Raw genomic sequence first — 22,304 nt, 5'->3', positions numbered from 1 at the left:
TTCTTTTGAGAGAAGTTGAAAATTTTCGGGCCAAAAAAGATCGATTTAGGAGCAACAATCGAGTTATGGTTATATCTTTTATATAAAAAATTATCGTCTTCTTCTACACAGAGCATCTACTTCGGTAAACGCAGCATTGCATTCTCTACATATTAGAAAGTATACCGCATTAATTTTGATCGTCACTTTGTACGCCGGAATATACATGAAAAGAGGAAAAACCATGATTTTGACTTTGTCTCCCTACAAAAAACAGTTAGAAACGAAAAAAAAAAAACTTTTTAAAACAGCTAAAGTTAAAAATTTATATAAAAATTAAATAAAGAATTAAATCTAGATTTTGTAATAACACGATGTTTTACATGTTTTCAAATGGGTATCCGGTTTTACCCTATAGGAAAAAACCGGATATCTTCTCCGAAAAATCTTGTTATGCTTGGTAATCATATTTTTTCTTTTTTTTTTTTTTTCAATCACCAGTCTCATTTTTCGATAGTTTTAGGTCCATTAAAGACTACTAACGGTCAGCAAAATTTCTTTTATTCTCTGATTTTTTTGTAGGAAGACAAATCCAATTAAATACCCGGTTTTACCCTACTTTCCTCTAATATTGAAATCCTTTAATTCATATACAAATATTTTTGCATCAACATTTTTTTTATCAAATTTTTTCTTTTAATCAGCAAACGCTTTTATTTACTATTTTTTGTTGTTATTTTAATCAAGATTAATTTAATTTTTTAATTTTTAACTTGATAATGAGAAGCTAAAAGTATCTCTTCAGTCTCCTCAGTCACTTTCTATCAAGATGAAACAAATTTTCAATTTTGCTTAGTATTTATTTTCTGCAAAAATCTGTCTTTGATATTGAGAAGAATATTGATCGCTTCTCAAAGTAAATTATTGTTATAACAATGCTGCAAATTATTCGAGCCACATCGAGCACGACTCGCATGCATCTTAAGATAATCTCTACATTTCACATATCAGATAGATTTCACTAATTCGGTTCATCGGATAGATTTGCCGCTCAGGCAAATGTGTCTCACTGGGGGAATGTGTCAGATCTCGCATTTGCATTAACGATTTTATCGTGTAACGTTCAACATAGCGCGATTATCTATGCTGGAAATGCATTAACGGGTGGTAGGCGCGCATATTAAGCTTGCAACGCTTAAAAGTGATGCGTGATGGCAAACGTGCAGCTTAACCATTTTATTTCTTCTCTTTTTATATTTTAATTTCTCTTCTATTCGCGTCTCGCGTTACGTCAACAATTTTTAGTTTCCCTCTTTACGTGAACTTTTTACTCAAAAACGCAAGTCACATTGCTAAAATTTACGAAAAGTTTCCTGGCAATGGGATTACATTTGATTTTAATGAATGATTTTTTTTCTACATTTCGGCAAAGAATCGTAAATGTGCTGTAAAAGCTGCACGCTTGCATCGGGACGCAAAAAGCGGAGCGCATTAGCCATTTTTAAATCGGACAAGAACGGTGCGTCGGTTCAAGATTAAAACCGAGCGGGAGCGTATTTTTCTGCGTTTTTTTTGTGCACGTAAATACGATATTATAGACATTAGCTTATAATAAGCGACTTTAAAATTATGGAGCGCGTTGACGTGAGCGCGGGACTAATAGAGCGAGCACTTACGAATTAATTGGATGGAGATATCAGTATCTTCGATAATATAGCGCTTGCTACCTTCGAGACGCTATATCAAGATAAGAAATATAGCACGTTCATAGAGATTGTCTTTATATATTAATGCTACTGATAGCCGGCCAATGAGAGAGATATGTAGGTCTTTAGGGGAAAAATTCTCTGAATCATTGAATATAATGTAGTAAAACAACTTTAGCCACATATATTTTATTAAGTAGAAATCAACGAGGTTACTTGCTTGAGCTTATAATTTTTTAACATTACTTGCATTTAAATTTTCTGCGATATGTGAATCTGTTTTAGACGATCTATCTTTCGCGACAAAATTCAAGACAGAATTGTATTTATAATTCGAAGAAATAGAACATATACATATTTGAAATACACATCAGAATACACACATATATATTAGAGTATATGCGATACATAAAATTATAAATAGAATTCTGTTTTAAATTTTATTTGCGAATTATAGATCGTCTGGAGCGGGTTTTAAACTTTAATTGTATGGAGAGGATATTCTCTCTTGGCGAATGATAATATCAAGATACGCTTTAATACGCTCCTAAAGTGATGCGTGTAATTATCGAACGAATAGCCGAGGTTTACTTACCGCGGACGACTATCGGATTGTTGTACGTAACACACGCAAGAATGAATGAACAATCGTTTGTTACAGGTGGCGGCTTTTATAGGACGTATTGCCCGCAGTACTACGGCACGCCGCCGCAATATCCGGATCTGTGTTATCCGCCGACGTATTCTCATCCTCACCCTCATCCGCCGCATTACTACAAATACCCGCCCACCTACAGAAGGTGAGAGATTTATTCGTGTTCGACGCCTTGCACGATGACACGGATAACAAGAGGCGAGAGGTAGAGCGACTTCGTGGAACAACGCGTGCTCCGTTCCGTAACGTTGTCGAAAATTTGTTGTTTGCTACCAAATGACATTTCAATTTTGAAAATTTCAGCTATTACATTACGTAATCATTGTTAACGTTTATTGTTACGTCACGATACGAAAAGTGGACAGTAGCTATATTATTGTTATAATGTTATCAGGTGTGTCATCTATCTTGGAATCTATTGATAAATGTTTATAACGCGATCTAGTTTTTTTTTGATTATTAAATAGTAGGCGTGTAATAAACTAAGCACGATTGTGTATCACGCCTTGAACATTATCGTTTCGCAAAATCGGTTTCGTCCACGCTTATGATTAATTGCACTTGTTTCTTATTAATTTTGACGAAAGAGAAAATAGGCATGATTAAAAAACGGAGATACTTTGTATAGAAATTTAATTTTGAAATACCTTTTTTTTTCAAAATTATTACGAAATAAAATGTTTTATCTTAATCAATTGTCTTACTGGAAATATAATGAAACTACAATTTGGTAATTGTAATCTCGATGATATTATCTTTTTCGATGTCGTCATAGTGTTCAGTAATCTCGATAACAAATAGGTCTGCGACAAAGCGTATCCTGTCACATTGCAATGCATTTAGGTCACAGATGGTGCTAACTTTCTGAAACCATCGTTATCTTGTTTTCGATGAAGAAGTGAAAGTTGCAACTAGAGTGTGGCAAACTTTGTTTTTTCTCGCAACATCGCAGAATTTTAGATAACCGATAACCGCAATAATTTTTCAGTTATTCGATATATTGTCACAAAAAAATTATTTTTTCTTTCCCTTTTTATGATTAAATGACAAATTAAAGATATATTAAGTTTTATAAATTATCCGATGAACGTAAGCGCATTATTTGGCTTTTATATATAGCCTATTTGTTAAAAAAATATATATTTGATCTTTCTCAATTTTTATAAATCCGATAATATTAATGCATGCCCCGATGTTACCGTTAAAGAAAAAAATTCTTAAATTGATCAAAGAATTTGTCGGTCAGAGAGAAACTATGCGGGTGACCTGAATCATTCTTTTGACGGTGTGAATTTAGATTCTTGCTACGGTTGTAAGCGATTTTTGGTAAGGTATTTGTGGTAAGATTGTTTCTGGTAAGATGTTTCGTTCATGTTCCTTTTCTGGCGACTTCTTCCCCGTCGTCCTCTCGTACACACAATAAGAACGGTGGCCGATAAGAGCGGCCGGATGTCCGACGCGCGGGGGACAGTCGTATATATATTCGTCCTTCGATTGTCGGCGTACATTCCGTAAAGAGGGTATCTTTTCAGGCAATACTATGGCTATCAAGAGTCCGGCGGGGGAGGCGGACCGCCGCCGGGCAGCGGGGCCGCCGGGGGTGGCCCCGGAGTCGTCGATTATCAGCCACCCCCGCCACCGCCCGGCGAATATCCGCTGCCACCCTATTACGGGGGCTACCCTCCGCCCCCTCATCCGCCGCCACCTCCGAATCCGGCATATCTGCATTCTCAGGGAAGACCTTTCGTAGACCGTAAGTATCATTTGCTACAAATGATCTTGCATTGCGAAGAAAATTTAAACATTTCACCTCACCCTTTCCTCTCTTTCTCACTCGTTCTTTTATCGTGATTTTTCTGAAATTTATTTAATAAGGAAACTGCTGACAAATCTCTGATACATATTAACGAAGTGACTCTTTTTTTTTCTTTTTAAAAAATAATTTAAAAGAAGATAAGCAAATATATATAATTCGACAATAATTCTAATGTAAAAATAATTATTTGTTTCGTCTATCTCTCTCTTAAAAATATCCGTATTTTTATCCCAGAAGAATTTTTATTATTTATATCAGTTCGTTGCAAGTAACTTTATCATTGTAAGATTAAAAGTCTTGATAATAGGCTGTTATTATGTGCGTCCAGTCGCTGTACGATGTTTAATCGCTTTGTGGATGATTAAATCGTTTACCTGATAAGGAACTTTCGAAATTCTTTTCAAGAAAAATTTTTTTATGAAACTCAAACTCTCTCTAGGTGTCTCACTAGATATTTAATCTAAATTAATTCTTAGCTTTTTTCTAGACATATTCTTATCTGATTTTTCAATGCCAATTATTTAATGTTTAAATATAATACTTGTTATTTTTAACAAACTTTCTTTTCTTTGAAAAAATGTGTATGTGTTTATAAATTTCTAAAGTTTTTCTGCATGTATATCTCTTGATGCACCATAATTTTAGAATCATATTTGTACAAATCGAAATTTCGATATTCTCAAAATTATTCTAGATATTTGCGCGCGCATACTTCTTTCTTGCTGCATAACTAGACAATACAGTATGGACAAAGCATAAAGAAAAAGTTCGAGGTTAACTATAACCGTTAGAGGGCCAAGAAAGAACGGAAAGAATACGAAATGGACCTTTTCAGTTAGCGTGCATCAATGTCCGAAAGTGCAACTGCTTTCATGTGTTGTTCTGCGTGATCGAGAGTTATCTCCTGTTTTTCTCAATTATGAAACTAACGAGAAAAAGAAGAAAAATTCGAGAAATCGCGGTTTTATCCGATTGTCGTGCGTTTTGCCCTATCGAGGAACAAACGATTAATAATGTTCGCTGTAAGTCGAAAATATTTTCATTTCCAGTGTTTCTCACTGGACGACATTTTGTTTATTCTTTAGTTACTTGACATCGGAAGTACGCCAAATTAAATTATGTAGTTGATTTTCTATTTCTTTATTTTATTCCACGTATCATTCCGATGGTTTATATAAGCAATCCTCGTGTTCAGTTTTTTTTTTTTTTTTTTTTTTTATGTATAATGTTCATTAAATTTGCACTGAGATGTTTCAATACTTCAAGATAACTTTCGTTAATATTTGACATATAAATGACATAATGTTTGTAATATAAATAAAGTATTGTTATATTTTTAGCAATTTTTTACAATTGTTATAATTAAAAATTATTATTAAAAGTGAACAATGGAAACATTTTCGGAATAATTTTATAAAAGTAGAAGGATTTTTCTTCGAAGAAGATGCCGTTAACATTCGGTTGAATGATGAGAATTTAAATAAATTTCACGTTTAATTTTCTATTCGACTTAATTATGCCGAATCCGCCATGCGTTTCCTCGAACTGACGGAAACGGTATTGCGTTATTCACTCGACTCTTTTGTATCGCAGCATTTCAGGGTTGTCCATGCCCGATGCAATCGTGTCCAAAAAACGTGGATACTGGGGCCCTTATTGGTAATGGTAAGGGAGCGCCAGTGGTATCGGGGCCCGGTCTGTCATTGCCACCCAGTGCTTTGGTAGGTCCGCCCTCGCCAGCGAGGGGGCTAGCTGGGCTAGCTCCTCCTCATGGTGCCAATGCCTGGGATACGGATCGGGTCCAAATCAACACTCATCGCAACCTAAATCAGAACCAACCCCCCTCAGTCCCGCCGTCGCACAATCTAGTCGGTGGACATAGCCGTCTTCAGAATCAAGACTGTAGGAGTAAGGTATGTTGTAGTACCTTTGGACTTTACATAAGATCAGACATCTTAATTTTCAAAGCAGGATATACATATAAATGAAAAAATACCATTGACCATTTTAAGATAAAGACATGTCGAAAATTATATCTCCTGATGATATCTCTTTATGCAGAATAATATCTATGCGAGCAATTTTAATCTTTGATATTAATGTCGTAATAAATCACGCTGTAAATTAAAAATTTTTTAAAGCTTATTTGAAATCAAGCAAGAATATATCTTTATTGTTTTCCGTGCTTTCGACATTTTATAATTCTGTAATCTGTTCTATTAAATAATTCCTTATAATTAATGCAATTTTAGTAAAAAAAAAAATATATATATATATATATCTTGGAAGGGATCGATAAATAACGTGTGTCGGATTTTCAAATTTTACTTTGTAACGTTATCCTTTTAGAACAAATTTATCGGATACATTGATTTATACCGAAAAAAAAATTATCTTTTTTTTTTTTTTTCATGTTACGATATTGTCATATTATAACAGTTAAATATTTAATAGAAATAACACAATTGAATGAAAGTGTTTTTCGCAAATTTTTCTCGACAACTTGCGGATTTATTACATGCGATAACGACAGAGTTACATGGAAATGGGCAAATTTGCTTTTTGCCATCCCTGTAGGATGAGAAAAATTGTACAGAAGATACGCTGAGGAAATGCGGTTGTCAGAACGCGTGCACGTCTACCTGCGAAGTCAAGATGGAAACAATGTCGCCCACTGAGAAGCTTTCGGTGGCGGCGAATTGTCCCAGCAGCAAGTATCACAATTTTAAGCTGGAGAACAACAATGTGAAATGCGAATCCTGCAGCATGCAAATCGCCGACGGACTACCATGCGTCGCCAATTGCAATGTCGTTAAATGCGAATCGGATTACAAATGCGACATCATGAAGTGCGAGCAGTGCATGAAGGAGGGCCAGATAGCGATTTTAGAGATGGACAAGGATTCCGGCATCGTGCTGGATGACAAGCTCGACAGCGATCCCGATGTGAAGGAGGAGCTAGACGTAGTGGTGATTGATGAGAATTGGAAGAAGCCCGATTACGAACCGACTGTGCAAGAGACCGTTGACGATAAGGAAGTTGAAGAGGAGGAGCAAAAGGAGCAGCAGGAAATCACGCAGAAACCGGTCGCGGGCGAGATCGAGGCTGAGGAGCAACTTAAGTGCCAAAAGGTGACGAAGAGGAAACTTTCGCTAGACAGCTTATCGGACAGCAGGAAAAAGAGGAAACTGAGCAAGAGGGCTTTGTCAGTCGGCTCGTCTCAGGATTCGAGCAACGAGCGATTACCCACTGTCATCGCACCGATCGAGCCATTGTCGAATAAAACCGATAGCGTCAAAGCCGAGACGAATGTTCCGAAGAAGAAGCAAGCGAAAAAAGACGCAGGACCTCGTGGTCAAAAACGCAAAGCAGAGACGCCAAGCGCGAACGAGAATGCGACGAAGAAGGCGAAGAGTGGCAAACAGAGCGCGGGTAATAACGTCATGAATTGTTTGAAACGGACTGCCAGTGATATCTCGATAATGGAGACTATCGACGATGTGATACAACAGAGTCTGCAGATGACGCAGAGAAAGGATCGGAAAAGTAAGAACTGCGAACGCATGGAGAAAAAGAAGAAGAACGTCAAAGAGGAATCATTATTGACGGTAAAGAGGATCGCGAAGAAAATCGATCAAGTGAAGCAGCAGTTTATCGAGAAGATATCGAAAGCAGTCTCGAAAGGCAGTGGTCAATCCAAAAGTAAAGCGGACGCGAAACCGAAATCTAAGACTTTGCAGGACGCTAAGTTCAAGGGCAAGAGCAAGATTGCTAAAACCTGCGCGGAGACAAAAGCCCAGGATGCGAAATCTAGAGCGACGCAAGACTCGAAAGTGAAGGACGGTTCGAAGAAGCGCGATATCGCGTTCAAGATCAAAGCGAGCGATGTCAGCGAAGATTTGAAGAAGCCTGCGATAATTAAGAAGAAACGGAAGAGCGCGAAAAAGACGGCAAACGCCAAAAAGTCGGGCTGTAAGGTGGAGAATTCCTCGATCGGAAATGAGAGCCTGACGTTAACGAGGAAAACGTTTCTGAAACCGAAGTGGAACAATGGGTGGAGCTGGGAGGGGGAGCCCTTTGAAGCCAAAGTTTATTTAACGGTAAGGATAATTACATCTTTTGGCTTGGACATTTCAATTCGGACCTTGATATCGTTTGAGGAAATAGATCCTCGCTATACTCATCACATAGCAGTAATAAGATTGAGAAAAGAGATGAAGAGAGAACATTTTATCAATAGTTAAATACATATTTCGATTGTTATACATTTATCGATAGACTTAGGAAAATCTGATTAATAGAATCTGTACAGAAACTTTATATAGTTATCTTTACGCATAAATAGCGTGAAAAAAAAGAAATTATCGTGTGTAAATTCGTTGTAGATATGTTGTACTTTTCTTACAAAATCGTGAATTTATAATTTTATCAATTTCGCAAAATGATTTTTAATTAAGAAAAATATTGCATATGTATTACGTAAAATTCATTATTCATTTATTCGGAATTTTTTCCGGCAGTTAATTGCCGTGTGATGATGTTAGTCGCTACTAAGATTGGTCCGATTCTACATATCGGTTAGATGAAGATTCGTCGATGAGAGTATCTGATTGATTTTGAAATGTATTATATGTAGAATGAGGAAACGGCTATACGGCGATGTTACGCGAGTATGAGTCACGAGAGCGGCGACGTACTGCGACCTCGAGACTGCGTTTTGCTGAAGAGTGGTACGCGGAAAGGCGACTTACCATATGTAGCGAAGATCGCCGCGCTCTGGGAGAATCCGGACGACGGTAGATATCTTCGATCTCGCGGAAACACTTCCCTAGTTTTTCGATTTGCGATTAATATCATGTTTATTCTGTTTTCGTTAGGTGAGATGATGTTCTCGTTATTGTGGTACTACAGACCTGAGCATACAGAGCAGGGTAGAACGCCGCATGACAGCGAGGACGAAGTATTTGCTTCGCGTCATCGGGATGCAAATAGCGTCGCTTGCATAGAAGACAAATGTTACATCTTGACGTTTAACGAGTATTGTCGGTGAGTATTGTCTCTACCGTGATGATGGGGTTAGTTATACCAATATACGTTTGATTAATAAATTAGATTCATAAATGCTTTTAATATTCTTTGCCAATCACAATTTTGGCAATTAAACTTTTTTCTTGATCTTGAAATAATTAATGTAAAAGATTTTTTGCATGCAAATCTTTAGCTTGTAGTAAACTAATATCGAAGAGTTGTTGTTATATATAAACTTTTTACTGTTCGCTAAGTTCACAAAGCATTAAAATTGAAAGACGTAACTTTTTATCCCCCTAAGCAACAGCAGCATCGGCTTATCTACATCATTGCACACGATGATGCTTTTATGTGATAGGTATCGTAAAAACTTACGGAGGATCGAAGAAGGTTTAGAGAATCCTGGCTTGATAGTTCCGCCAGGGGACCAAGTGTATCCACGGGAGAATCGGCAGCCGCCTATACCAGTACCATCGGACATGGTGCTTTTCTGCCGACGTGTTTACGACTATCGCGGGAAGAAGCTCGTGAAGAATCCCGGATGACTCGAATTCTTATAAGATGCAAACCGAGAAAGCTTAGGTCACACAATTGAAACTGGCCGCAGGTCTCCTTTCAAGCTAAATTGCGTCGCTGTTGATCGATTTGTCTTGATTTCAATGCGGTAATATATACGATAATGAGATCCGATTGACTTTGAATTATCTAGATACCGCGAGCAACTTCTACTCTTTGCACTTTTTATTATTTCCGTTCTATTTGCTAAAAGAATTCCCTTTTATGTGGAAAGATTGTTTTCGGTTTTACCCAAAAACAATTGCGAGAAAGTGGAAAAAGTAGATGCGCTTGAGTATTTCAATTACGATCGGATTTTTTTCCATTTTTAAACACAGGAAAAATTTTTAAATCTTGCGTCAAGAAAGACGTATAACAAAAAGAAATGACACTATGACATATATATATATATGAAGTGTCATTTCTTTATATATATATATATATCGTGAGGTTACTTTTATCGTCGCTTGTATTAATCCGTCTTTCTATCCTGTTCGTCTGCGATACCATAGAAATCATGATGAATCGTTCATTAATTCTGGTGATAGACGTTGCATCGAATTTGTGTCGATGGATCAAGCGCGAGAAGGCGCGCCGAGTGCACTCTCATCTGATCCGAAACATGTATAGATCAATTACAAGTTTCGGATGATATTTTTTCTAAGAGTGGCATTATCCGTATGTTCCTCTCGCAGGCGACTGCGAACCTTCGACCGCGATCGCGCTTGCACTATCCGGTTCCCGCCGACACGAATGCTGAGCCAACGTATTTCGATAATGTGTATAAGCTGTTTCTAGGCGAGAGTTAGTGGAATTTGACAATTTTATAGAGAGAATCATATTTTTTGTGAAATAGCATTTTACACAACACTTAAATGAATATTTTTCACATAGAAGGTATAAATGCTGTCACGTCAGCGTGTGTCACGGCGCCTTAACTTGAAGGGAACCTACGAACAGTTTCAAAGATAAGGAATCAAAAGCAGGGACGAGATTGTGAAATTATTTAGCACAGATAGCGAGATATATATATATATATATATATATATATATATATATATATATATATATATATATATCACGCACGAGGGGAATGAACATCAATGCGTGCGACATTACACTTCCATTTTACCATAGCGTGTTTGCATCTATCTCGGGGATGCGACTTTTCTCCGAAACCCGATTCGCGCATATATGCCATCTTCGTGAACGTAATCATTGTAATGGATAAGATGCATTTTTACTAACAGTGCAGAAGACAAAATATTTTTTCAAGATTAGAAATGGTTCGATCCGATCTGAAGAATTAGATTATATTTGCAGGTGACAGGTCGCCATTTATAACAATATTTTATTTTATTTTAGAACTTCAAGTATGTTGAGAAATCTATTATTGATGTAGAACGGATGTTACGCTAGATCTTTTGTTTCAATTGAAAAAGCGAAAAATATTGGTATAAAAAAATCTTTTTGATGTATTTAGTATCGTGAACAAGCGTGGATCAAAGCATTCTTGAAGAGAAAAATCGCGGTTCGAGCCATTTCTAAATAGTAGTACATTGCGTCTGTTCTTATCAAGGAGATCCTTATTTGCTCTTTTTTTAACACGATGACTCCTTCCAAGAATTCTAAAGGCACAGACATTAATCGCCAGGGTGAGACGTTTTTGTTTTAGATTTGTCACGCACCGCGAGTCACTTCTACGTGCAGTTTTGATCTATTTTTTTATGATTACTTTGTCTATTTTGATTTATAATGATTTTTAAGATTCTATAATGAGAAAGAATTAGTAGTTGTATATTATCGCCTATAACTTAGGTATATGTAATCTTGGTTTATAAAGAATCCACATATTAGCAATTAGTTAGTACTCGCGGTAGAGAAAAAGAGAGAGAAAGAATGCCAAAAACGCAAATCACGAGAAGTTTTTTGTATGCAGATCATTAATATTATCGCGACGTACCAAAATTTATTACAAGATCATCGATAAGTGATTATTTCCGATGTGAACTCTTCGAATCGTGTTGATTTTATTTGTTGAGTGTAGAAAGCGATTTGTTGGAAATCATATTATTTAAAATTAATATATTGATGATATGGTTATTATTTAATATCTAATATATTGGACATAGGTATTAAGTTATTTTGTGAGAGAGTAATAAGAGGAATATATGGTATACAAGTAGAAGAGAGCGCGCGCGCGTTTATGTACCCGTATGTATATGTGTGCGTGCGAAGCAAAAAAAAAAGAGAGAAAAAAGCATAAGAAGGACGCGAGCACTGTCAGATAAATGAGCGAGTAGATTAAAAATATGTTACAAAGAAAGAAAAAAAGAGAAAGATGGAGGAGATAGATGGAGATCATGTTTGCAGAATCATGTTTCGCGATACCAAAATATTCTTTAACTTAAAAAATTTTTTTGTTGCGATTTGATATGTCTCATAATGTATCCGGATAACACGCACACACTCGATGAGATGCGCTCGACGTATTTGATATATAAGATATCGTAATTTATAGTCTTACATAAACATCGTACATATAATGCGTAAGTTTCGATAGACACCGTTAATCGAGTACCGCGAAATAAACATTACACGCCGGATCCCCGCGCAACGCATTTCTGCTTTCCTCCATATTCATCAAAATTGCGAAATATAGATGTACTCTCCTCACACATTTAAACACGAAAGAAATTCCAAAGAAATAACCGCCAATCCCGCAAGGGGATGCGAATCGCGGCGCTTGTCGGTAATTCAACGGATTTTTGCGTAATCTTTTTATAGATAGTTTTATATTCTTTTTTAACAAAAGAAAATGCGAGATAAGAAGGAGGAAGGGAGAGAGAGGAGAGAGAGAGAAAAAGCAAAAGAGAAAAGAGTGTGAGAGAAAGAGAAAGAGAGAAAGAAAGTGATACGAAAGATAGTTTTATCTAAAAGGGAAAGAATGATACATATAATGGAAGTGAAAGAGGAGTGATTTAGACGGAAGTGTAAAATATCCGTCGGAGAAATATTGAGATTAGAGAAAGATAATGAGATAAAGGGTGAGTCGAATACACGTACGCGACTTTGTCGTGTCGCCGGAATGAAGCGTTACTTGCCGGAGATCGTCGAAACGAGACAGACGGACCGCGCGCGCCTATGTAAATCTCGTACGTATAGTAATACTTAAAAAAAAAAAAAAAAAATAAGAAAAGAAAGATAAGAAAGAAAAAAAGAAGCGTGCGATTCTATCGAGCGGGTGCAGATGTAATCTACAGGAACTTATCTATCTAACGACGGTTAACATGGGAACATTGCACACAATGCATATCCTCTGTTCATTTTTCGTAGCCGACGAAACTTTTTCCATCGAGAAGTGAGAGAGCGGTGAAATACTCTTAGTCGTTCGTAAGGACTCGGCGCAGAGGTGCGCGAGGTTCACGGCCTTCGCCCACTCCCACCTGCTCCGCTCCCTCCTTGCATCCGCTTTAATCAAAATGCAACAAGTGTCGGCCGTGCGCGCTCATCGAGATCGGATGCGAAAGTCGCGCTCGAGATACTAGGTCGATTAACGTGCGAGCGTAACTATGAATGATTTGACTCATATTGAGTATTGCTCGATTATATTCGTCATGTTAACCTTTAATTGATAAGATGTAAAGGGATCATCATGTATCTATATTATGAAATAAATAATAGGCGATTATACAAATCCATTATAACGAGAGGGAAATATTAAATACGTACTTTTTATTACTTTGTACTGCACCTATGTATCAGTGATATATTGATCTTTTTTTCAAATTCATGTATTATATACATATTTAATAATAGTTGTGTGTATTCTTTTTATTATAAAAGGAAGATATTGGTAGAAAAATGATACAAAGAGCTAATTAATCAAGAGATTAATTTTACTTGGATAAATTAAAATCAGTTTGGATAATGCAAACATTATTTGAGAAACATTTTGAAGGACTGTTATATGTTTTATAAATTTTTATGAGAGTTTGAAAGGGACAAAAGTATTATAACCCGACAATTCGTAATGTATTAAAAATATATATATTTGTTATACCGTTAATTTATTACAGATATACACCGAGCAAAGATGCTAAAACAGGAAGGATAAAATCCCGAGAGAATGATGTAAAAGATTAAATCATTACAATACCATTTAATCCATATACCAAATCAAGAATTAAAACTTCAATACTTTTGACAATTTCGATCGAGCATGTTTGTGACAAAAAAATTGTCGAGGTATTCTATAGCGTGCGGACCGCCACCGTTGCCCCCGATCTCGAGAACGCGACCGCTGTTTACGAACGATCAACCCGATGAACTTTCATTACGCGGCGTTACGCGGTTTGCCGTGCGGATGCTCGATTTCTTCTGGTTTATTTGTCGGAACAGAAGAATCGAGAGAGAAAGAAAGAAAGAGAAAGTGAGTGAGAGAAAGAGAGACGCGTGATTGTACTCGTAGTGCCTCGTTCTCATTTGCTGCGAGACTTGTATATGCCTCCTCCTGTATTGCGTATTTCTCTCGTTTAAATAAATATATTTTCTATATCGCGAAAAAAAAGAATATGTATATATATTATAGTCGAGATCGTGAATTACTGATTACTCTGGTTTGCATAAGCACGAAGTTATGGGATTATCGGTATTGATTTTTCTATTCAAAGGTATAAGTTTAGCGATATGATGCTAAATTTAAATGAATGTTTATTGCAGAGAAAATAATTATATATAGCGTTGCGATTTTTATTTATAATATATTATGATATATTTCTATTTATCTGTATTGCTTTTCATATATCAATGTTTATAATGTATATTTATAATCAATATTTTTTTTTTAAGATTATTTCGTAAAATGCTTTGAAATACCAAATAAAGTTGCAATGTAGACGCACATTGCATAATTTTATTGCTTGGCTTGGAACAACAAGATATTAAGCTTATTTAAACAGGCTGAAAATATAGACATGTATCTATATACAAAACATATATTTTAGTTTATTGTAAAATATTTCCCAAAGAATAAATGAATTAAATTAATAACGCTTTGTATGATCTATCAGAGAGTGCATATTTAAATAAACATAGTTTTATCCCAGTTATCAATTAAATGAAAGAAAAATTAAAGGAAAAAAAAATTGCTTTAATATCTTTTCAAGAAGTTCTCACATTTAAGGAAATGTTATTTACGTATAAATTATAATAAATGATAAGTTTCTTTTATAGATACGCGCGATCGATTTTTCGATATAGCATATACTGCTACTTACATTCGTTGATAAAATAATTATACTTATCTCTCCCTGTATCAATTACCGTGTTTAAATATATGGGAAAAGTGCGCAAGGCTCGCAGACGGCTTGTGCGTCTCTAGGAGAAGCGAGGCACGTCTAGGAATTGCATGCATGTTAATCATTGCAGAGGATCTTGAGTCGAGTTTGAGACAAAAATAAACAAGAAATCTAGTTTATACCAAGTGTCTTACTAAAAAGTATCTATTCCGATTATACCGATAAATGGATGGATACGGTTTTGCTGTATCGAGACAGATGTGTCAAGTATAGTGTTAATTGTACGAATTTCGGAAATCGCGAAACGTTCGAAAACATCAATTTTCGAAAATCTATATCTATTTATATTGTCATTATTATTAAGAAAAAGGAAGATTGTGTCTCTCAATATGATAAAGAATTTATTCCCTATTCATATACACGCCTCTTATATCGCGAAAATGCCAAAGTATTATAAATTAATTTATTTCTCTGAATTATATTTGCGATAATATTTTATCTTTTGTTTCATAGGAAACCACGTGAATTACAACAAGGATTACAATAAGATATTCTATTTTGTTTTGATTCTTATTTAATTGTATGTAATTTTATTTTAAAACCGCGCTATCTATACATTTATGTTAAGCTTTTTGAATTTTCGAGATTTGCGAAAACGAATCTTGCACAGTATATGGCGGATAAACGATGTAAACCTGTTTTTCTTTGCGAGTCTGCACTCATAGTTTTTGGGAATTAGATGAAAGACGTATAAAAATTTTTTTCATATCAAAAATTCTGTTTCTTTTTATCTTAACGCGCTAAAAACTTTGCGGCGTCAAATGTTTTCTCGAAATTAGTATCGATTAGAGATTAAAGTTTGGATAAATGCGAACGGCAAACTGAGCGGCAACGCCACACACGAGCATATAAATACAATAAAAAGAAAGAAAGAGGTATTATTTCTACATGAAAGCCGAGAGATAAAGGTATATAAATAATATATATATGACAAAGTATATATATATATATATATATATAAATATATATATATATATATATATATATATATATATATATATTTAGGTAATTAGAATAAAAAATATATATGTATATGATTGAGAGAAAATGAATAATTATAAATACGGCATACACACACATATACATGAACGAATTCTTACACAAGGCACACGCATACACACTGACACGCGTACAATCTACACGTACGGTACAGAGCAATACGTGATACTTCTGTGGAGGACAGGGAACAAGAAGATAATACAAGTGCCAGAGAGCATTCCTAGGAAACTCTTTTTGCGATCGTTTTACCGTCTATGGTTCTTTTTCCCTTTTTATCCTCAAAACGAGTGTGCATCTATTTACATATTAGCGAATGAGAATCGCTTCGCGATCCGTAGGATTGTTCCTAAGCCGTGCTGTCTGTATCTATAATTATTGCGAAGCGACACGACATGACTCGTAGACATAATTCACGTTCCTTCGAGTGAAGATCGCGATGGTGTCAAGTGTATTTGGTAACAAGAAACACGTCCTAAATGAATCACTTTACGTTCTTCATAAAGAAATTTCAAACATGTGAGATATTTTTAATATACAATATTTCATAACATGTTCGATATTTTTGTTCCGGGAAATAGAAATCAACTTCGAATTGGAAAAATTTGCAAACTGAAAGAAAATTGTGGAAGATCTGCTTTTAATTGAAATGATTAATTAATTGAAATCACAAACGTTAGTACGCGTGAACAGAATTTTTGACTTTTGATATCATGATTCAATTACGGCATATATATAGTATAATCTCTGCATAATAAAATTGAAATAAATATCTTACAAAAAAAATCGCGATATTAATTTTTAACATATGTCTAGTAATAAACGCGAATAATTCATAGATGGCTATTAATTTAATTTTCTCCTGAATATAAATAATATTCTACTTTCTCAAGAAAATATCCAACAGTTGGCCGTAAAATATCGTAAATTGCAAAGTTCTTCAAATAATGTCAGATATAATTTAGTCAAGATTGAATAGTAAGGAAGTATCGTGTTTATAAACAAATGCCTTGACACTTTTCGCGCAACCTCGCTCCCCGCGGACGCGAACTAATTTATAACGCAACTCACCCATCGCGTACGATAAAAAGAAAATAAGTGGCGATGCCACTTCTCTGTGGAAGTTTCGGTGATTCCCACTGTTGTTTAATCGTCGCGCGACCACACGCGTTTCTCTCACACGTAACAGCGAAACACGTTTCACCGGCAGTCGAGTGCTTCCTCGAGGTGTCACGCGTTACTTTCAACGGTATATATTTCGTACAAATACTATACTACTTTTAGACGTAATTTTTAAGCTTCGTAGAGTGAAAAAAAAAAGAAAACTGGGAATTATAAGTGACGCGAACGGATCGTGGCGTGGGCGGCGAGCACGCATGTGATGCGATAATATGCTCCTCTCTTTTTTTTCTTTCATGGTGAAAGAGAAAAGAATACATTATCATTATTACCGCGAACGTATCGCCTCTGCGTATTCGACCGGATTTTTCATTTTCTTTATCGCGCGTTCGCTCGTCCCCGCTGCGTAACCGTGTTTTAGAGCCGTAATGTGTTTTTCACAGACAACCGACGTAAATATCTCGCGACCAAGCGCAGAAACCGTGAACGACGTGGTGAGCGCACATCGTTGTCTTGTAACATTGTAAATTACTATAAAATGGCGAACGTTTAATAAATTATTTGATCAAATCTGTTGGGCGTTTTTCTTATCGCGTTCAAATCGTTGCCCCAATTTTGATGATTTCGTTGCCTATTTTGAATAAATACTTTTTTTAAATAGATTTTTTTTTAGCGAAAATGTCGAGACACACATCAACACTTCTTGAAGAATAAAATTATTTATACAACTTAGCAAATTGTGTAATGTTACAAAAAGAGAATTTTGAAAATCTATTTTTCTCTTCAGTCATTATATTACTTGTATTAATTACCATTTTTAGCTTAATGTAACATTAGTAGAATCGAGCTGAAAAAAAATATAATTTTGTTATTTTATAAAATGAAATAATCAACATATTTTGTTTATCACAGATTAATCGTAATAAAAATCACAAAATGTACGACTACTTAAAAATACATACATTTTATAGCATTTATTAATATATTATATGAATATTTCTCATACTCATTCAACATATGATTGATATGTGGCAATATTAGCGATGTATAAAAAAAAATAATAAAGATAAATTGTCTCAAGAGATGCCTGCGGTGTATGCATCATCTTTTTATATTAGCTTCGACATTATAGGCATAAATTAGCTCGACCTAAAAAAGGGGTGACCGTCGTTCGAGGAATATTCGCATGTAGCCCGCGTTCGGGCGTCATAAATTCCTCGACTTTACATGGGGTTAATCCTAGAATCGTGAATATCGGCACGAACCTTGCCCGCTTCCAAGGATTACGCAAGATGACTTGCCCCAGCTACAGACGATTTCAGGAAAGCCGCCGATCGTGCGTCACTTGGAGAAAAAAAGAAAAGGAGCAATCGTATACATACGTTAATCAACCGAGGAAGATGAATCGTTCACCTTCTGCTGCGTTACTTTGGAATTTTCGTGGGAACTCGTGTAAGGAATTCACGAATCCTCTATTGTTCCTATATCGCGTTCTTAAACTCGTCGGATACTTCAAAAGAGTATTCGTATTGTTTCATTTTCAATATTTTCCATATATATCACATTAATTATTCAGAAAATATTGAAACGTCGAGTATAACAAAGCCTCGATAGTTTTATCGATTAAAAAGTCAATTATTTATTATCGTAGGTTTAAATCTTTCTATCAAAGTTGAATCCATTCAAAAGAAATTGAGAAATAATATTACATTTAGATTTTAGAATTGTTATATATTTATATATTCTTGAAATCTCTCTCTAATTTGAAACCTCTGAGTCGTTTTTGCGAACATGTCTCTCGAATGTAAGACTTTCTATTCATGAAATAAATTCTGAAAGATGGGAAGAGATTGTGCAAGATCTCGCAATGACTTTTTTTTACGGTGCGTATCCATCGGGCCGACCATTATCCACGGTCAGACCGACACACGACTTCCAAAGCGCGACGGAAGCGGCATGAAAGGGTCGATCCTCGCAGAAACGGAAGGAGCTCGTAAGAATCCTGCTATGGCAAGCAAGGGCGAGAAGAGGATATCGCGATCGGTCAGCGGTGTCAACGATAGCGTTTTCAAGTTTTAATCCGCGCGAGGCCTATAAGCTGTAAAGCCCGGACGTCATCACGGCCGTTTCGTGCCCATCTAGCCATTCGTTCAGATTACATTAATTCGATTAATGGATGCTGCCCATCGTCCACGCGTTCATGGACTTTTCTCCGGCTCGCACATCGTCCGTCCCGAGGTACGATGGAAGAACACAATTCCGAGAGAGACAAGTATATCACTGATACGATGAAGATAGATAAAATGCGAGGTTTGACGAATGCAAATTTTATTACATTTATCAATATTAACTTTATATTAACGCTCATTAAAATTTAATATAGTTAATTTATATGTTTATAACATATAATACACTCCCTGTGTGTGATTTAATCACTCTTTGGTTGTGTGACTTGATGTATGTTTCGAAGAGAGAGCATATCGTGAATACGAAAGTTGAAAGATTTTGTAAGATTGATTTTAATATCGATATTAATATTTGATGTTGAGTTTCTAAAAGGCCAGTTTTCTAGTTTTCTAATTTTCTAATTTTGGATTCGTAATAACTGCGTAGTCATAATTCAAGGAAAGAGAGAGAGAGAGAGGGTGCATTTAATCATCGAGTGCAGCGGGTCACACTCGCCTTGATGCACGCAAGTGAGCGGTGGTGATAACTTTTTATCAAATTTATGATGTCGCGTTCGCCGATACCGTGACTTCCAAGATTTTAAATCCGATGCCCTTTGCTGGTTCACGGGTTTTGATCATTGTAATGAATAGTTAATGGCTACCGTGGCACTCGTATTTCGAGCAATTGTGGGTATTAATGTTACCTTTATACGCGGGAGTCGAGTTTAGAGCATAATTGTACAGGGTGAAAATATTGTTATCCACTTGTATTCTTAAAGCTTAATTTACAAAAACTGATCTCCGTAGGACGAGTAGTTTTTAAATTAAAATTGATCGGAAATTAAAGAATTATTTGAAAATGCAATTAAGTTAAAAATTCGTAATTTTGAATATTTAAACTCAAACGATAAGTAATATTGCATCGATTGTTTTTGCAGCACACATGTTTTACGAGGAGATGTAACAGAAAATTGTATAAAAATTAATTTATATATAATTTTGTCGCATCTTTGTACGCAGTTTGTAGCTATAGTTCCTATAAATAGCATAAATTGTAAATAACAACGCATGTTGTAAAAATATTGTCAAGTATTCAGATCAAAAGTACGAATCCACGCGAATTCTGAGATAGTATTATTACGTATTATTATTTCAATCGCAAAATATATATATCCTTTTGCGTGCGAGGATACTCGTATATCTTGAATAATCCTCCTCGATTTTCGACACTGAATACGAGGCCTAAGGAACGCGCAAAAGAAGGAACGCGTTTTAACGCGACGAGGTAGCGCTTGTCAAAAGCATTCCAGCCACCACCTGCGTCGAACGCCATAATTATGTTTCTTGTGCTTTGGGTACTTTGGAATCTGCGTTTGGATACTTTGCCTGCCCGGAGGATGGCCTTTCGGTACATAAATTGCCTTCTGTCAGACTGCGGGACGCCCTTAAACGGTGGCCCCGCGTTTTCACGCGTCTTTCATCTCGAGCGAGTTGTATCGCATTGACGCGGCATTTTCTTCACTTTTTATAGGAACGTTGCGTACATTTAAATATACGTAATATATTTGTCGAATGCGATCCTTTCTCTAATTTTTTAACGCTCTGATTCCCGTCATTTTTATTCGTTTCCATCAAATTAAAATTTTTGTAAAAATATATTAACTTTTATATTAATTAACTCTTTATTTGTTTTAGTTAAATTAATTAACTTGTGTTAATTCATGATGTACATTGAATCGAGCATAACGGCTAATGTCGAGAAAGAATTTTAAACAACGCTCGTATATAAAATTACTAGACTGCCTATATCTAATACAATCAATAAACTGATGGATAATTAACGAATGTCACGTGACATTAGTGTAGGCTATCTCTTCAGCAAGAGAAACAGGAAATATATTTCGAAAGTGCCTGACGGTATAGTTGTCGCTATCTGGAACCATCGCTAATAGAAAGAAGATATTGCTCTGAAAGATTCAAATCGGGTAGAAGAAACTATAACGAATCTTAGATCAACCTTTAGAAGAGATCCGCGACTGACTTAATTTCATCTGGACCTATATTTATCGTACCCTATACCAGATTTCGGGCTGTCAAGTTAGCCAACGAGGCCTTCCCACATTGCGGTCCAACAGGAGTTTGCGTGACGGCAACAGACGTTGCTCCCTCCTCCCTCCATTCCTCCTCGTCGACTTCTCTCGTTCCTTCTTTCTCATTTTCTGCATCTTGGTCTGTTTCTGTTTCTTTTCTTTTTTTTTTCTCCAATCGCCAATTCGACGCCGCCGACCAATGGAGCGGCAGAAAACTCGCTGCGCGCAACCGGATCCGTTCTCCCTCTCTCTCTCTCTCTCTTTCTCCCTCGACGAAATCGACGGAAGAACTCATTCGCCCGTAGGGAGATCGCGGTGAAATAATCCACGGATAAATTCCTCTCGGGACAGAGAAGCGAGCGTTCTTTACGATCCGCTCGCGGCGATCGATTCCTTGAATGAACATGTCCCATTGACGAACAATGTTCGATTGCTTCATCAATATTCCTCGCATCCGCTCTTGAACATTCATAGCAACGATCATACGGGATGTCTCATAATGTATTTGTTCAATAGAACCGTAGTCGAGAATTGAAGTAATACTTCTTATCAAAGATATTGAGACATCAATTTACTGTTATACGAACGGCTTTTAATGTTAACTTGAAACTTACAATTAGATACAAAAATATTAAGTCACGAAGAAGGATAATGCCTAATTATATTTTTCTATGAGAATAATTTTCGACCTTGAGAAAATACATAATATATAGTAAAGTATATAAAAATAAAAAAAAAATTATATGTTGATTTTATTATTCACTTACAATTAGTTGTAGAATTTATTTGCATTACAAGGTTGTATAATAAATCTTTGTTGCAGTCGAAAGG

General features: G+C 35.9%; 1 protein-coding gene across 2 annotated transcripts in view; it reads left to right on the top strand.

Moving 5' to 3' along the window:
• Positions 1–16,101, top strand: part of LOC138933148 (uncharacterized) — a 112,990-nt gene extending 96,889 nt beyond the window's left edge. For both annotated transcript variants that reach the window (XM_070295680.1, XM_070295681.1), the window contains exons 6-12: positions 2,347–2,485; positions 3,873–4,093; positions 5,750–6,069; positions 6,734–8,257; positions 8,794–8,953; positions 9,035–9,203; positions 9,544–16,101. In XM_070295680.1, coding sequence (XP_070151781.1) covers positions 2,347–2,485; positions 3,873–4,093; positions 5,750–6,069; positions 6,734–8,257; positions 8,794–8,953; positions 9,035–9,203; positions 9,544–9,730 — 2,720 coding nt within the window. In that variant the 3' untranslated portion in view covers positions 9,731–16,101. The remainder of the gene's footprint in view (positions 1–2,346; positions 2,486–3,872; positions 4,094–5,749; positions 6,070–6,733; positions 8,258–8,793; positions 8,954–9,034; positions 9,204–9,543) is intronic.
• The last annotated feature ends 6,203 nt before the right edge of the window (positions 16,102–22,304 follow it).

Source organism: Polyergus mexicanus, unplaced genomic scaffold, assembly GCF_030449975.1.
Source record: "Polyergus mexicanus isolate NDT 795.1 unplaced genomic scaffold, iyPolMexi1.0 SCAF_5, whole genome shotgun sequence".
In the NCBI taxonomy this organism is placed as follows: Eukaryota; Metazoa; Arthropoda; class Insecta; order Hymenoptera; family Formicidae; genus Polyergus; species Polyergus mexicanus.
Note: the sequence above shows the minus strand (reverse complement) of the source record. Positions and strands in the feature narration are given on the sequence as shown.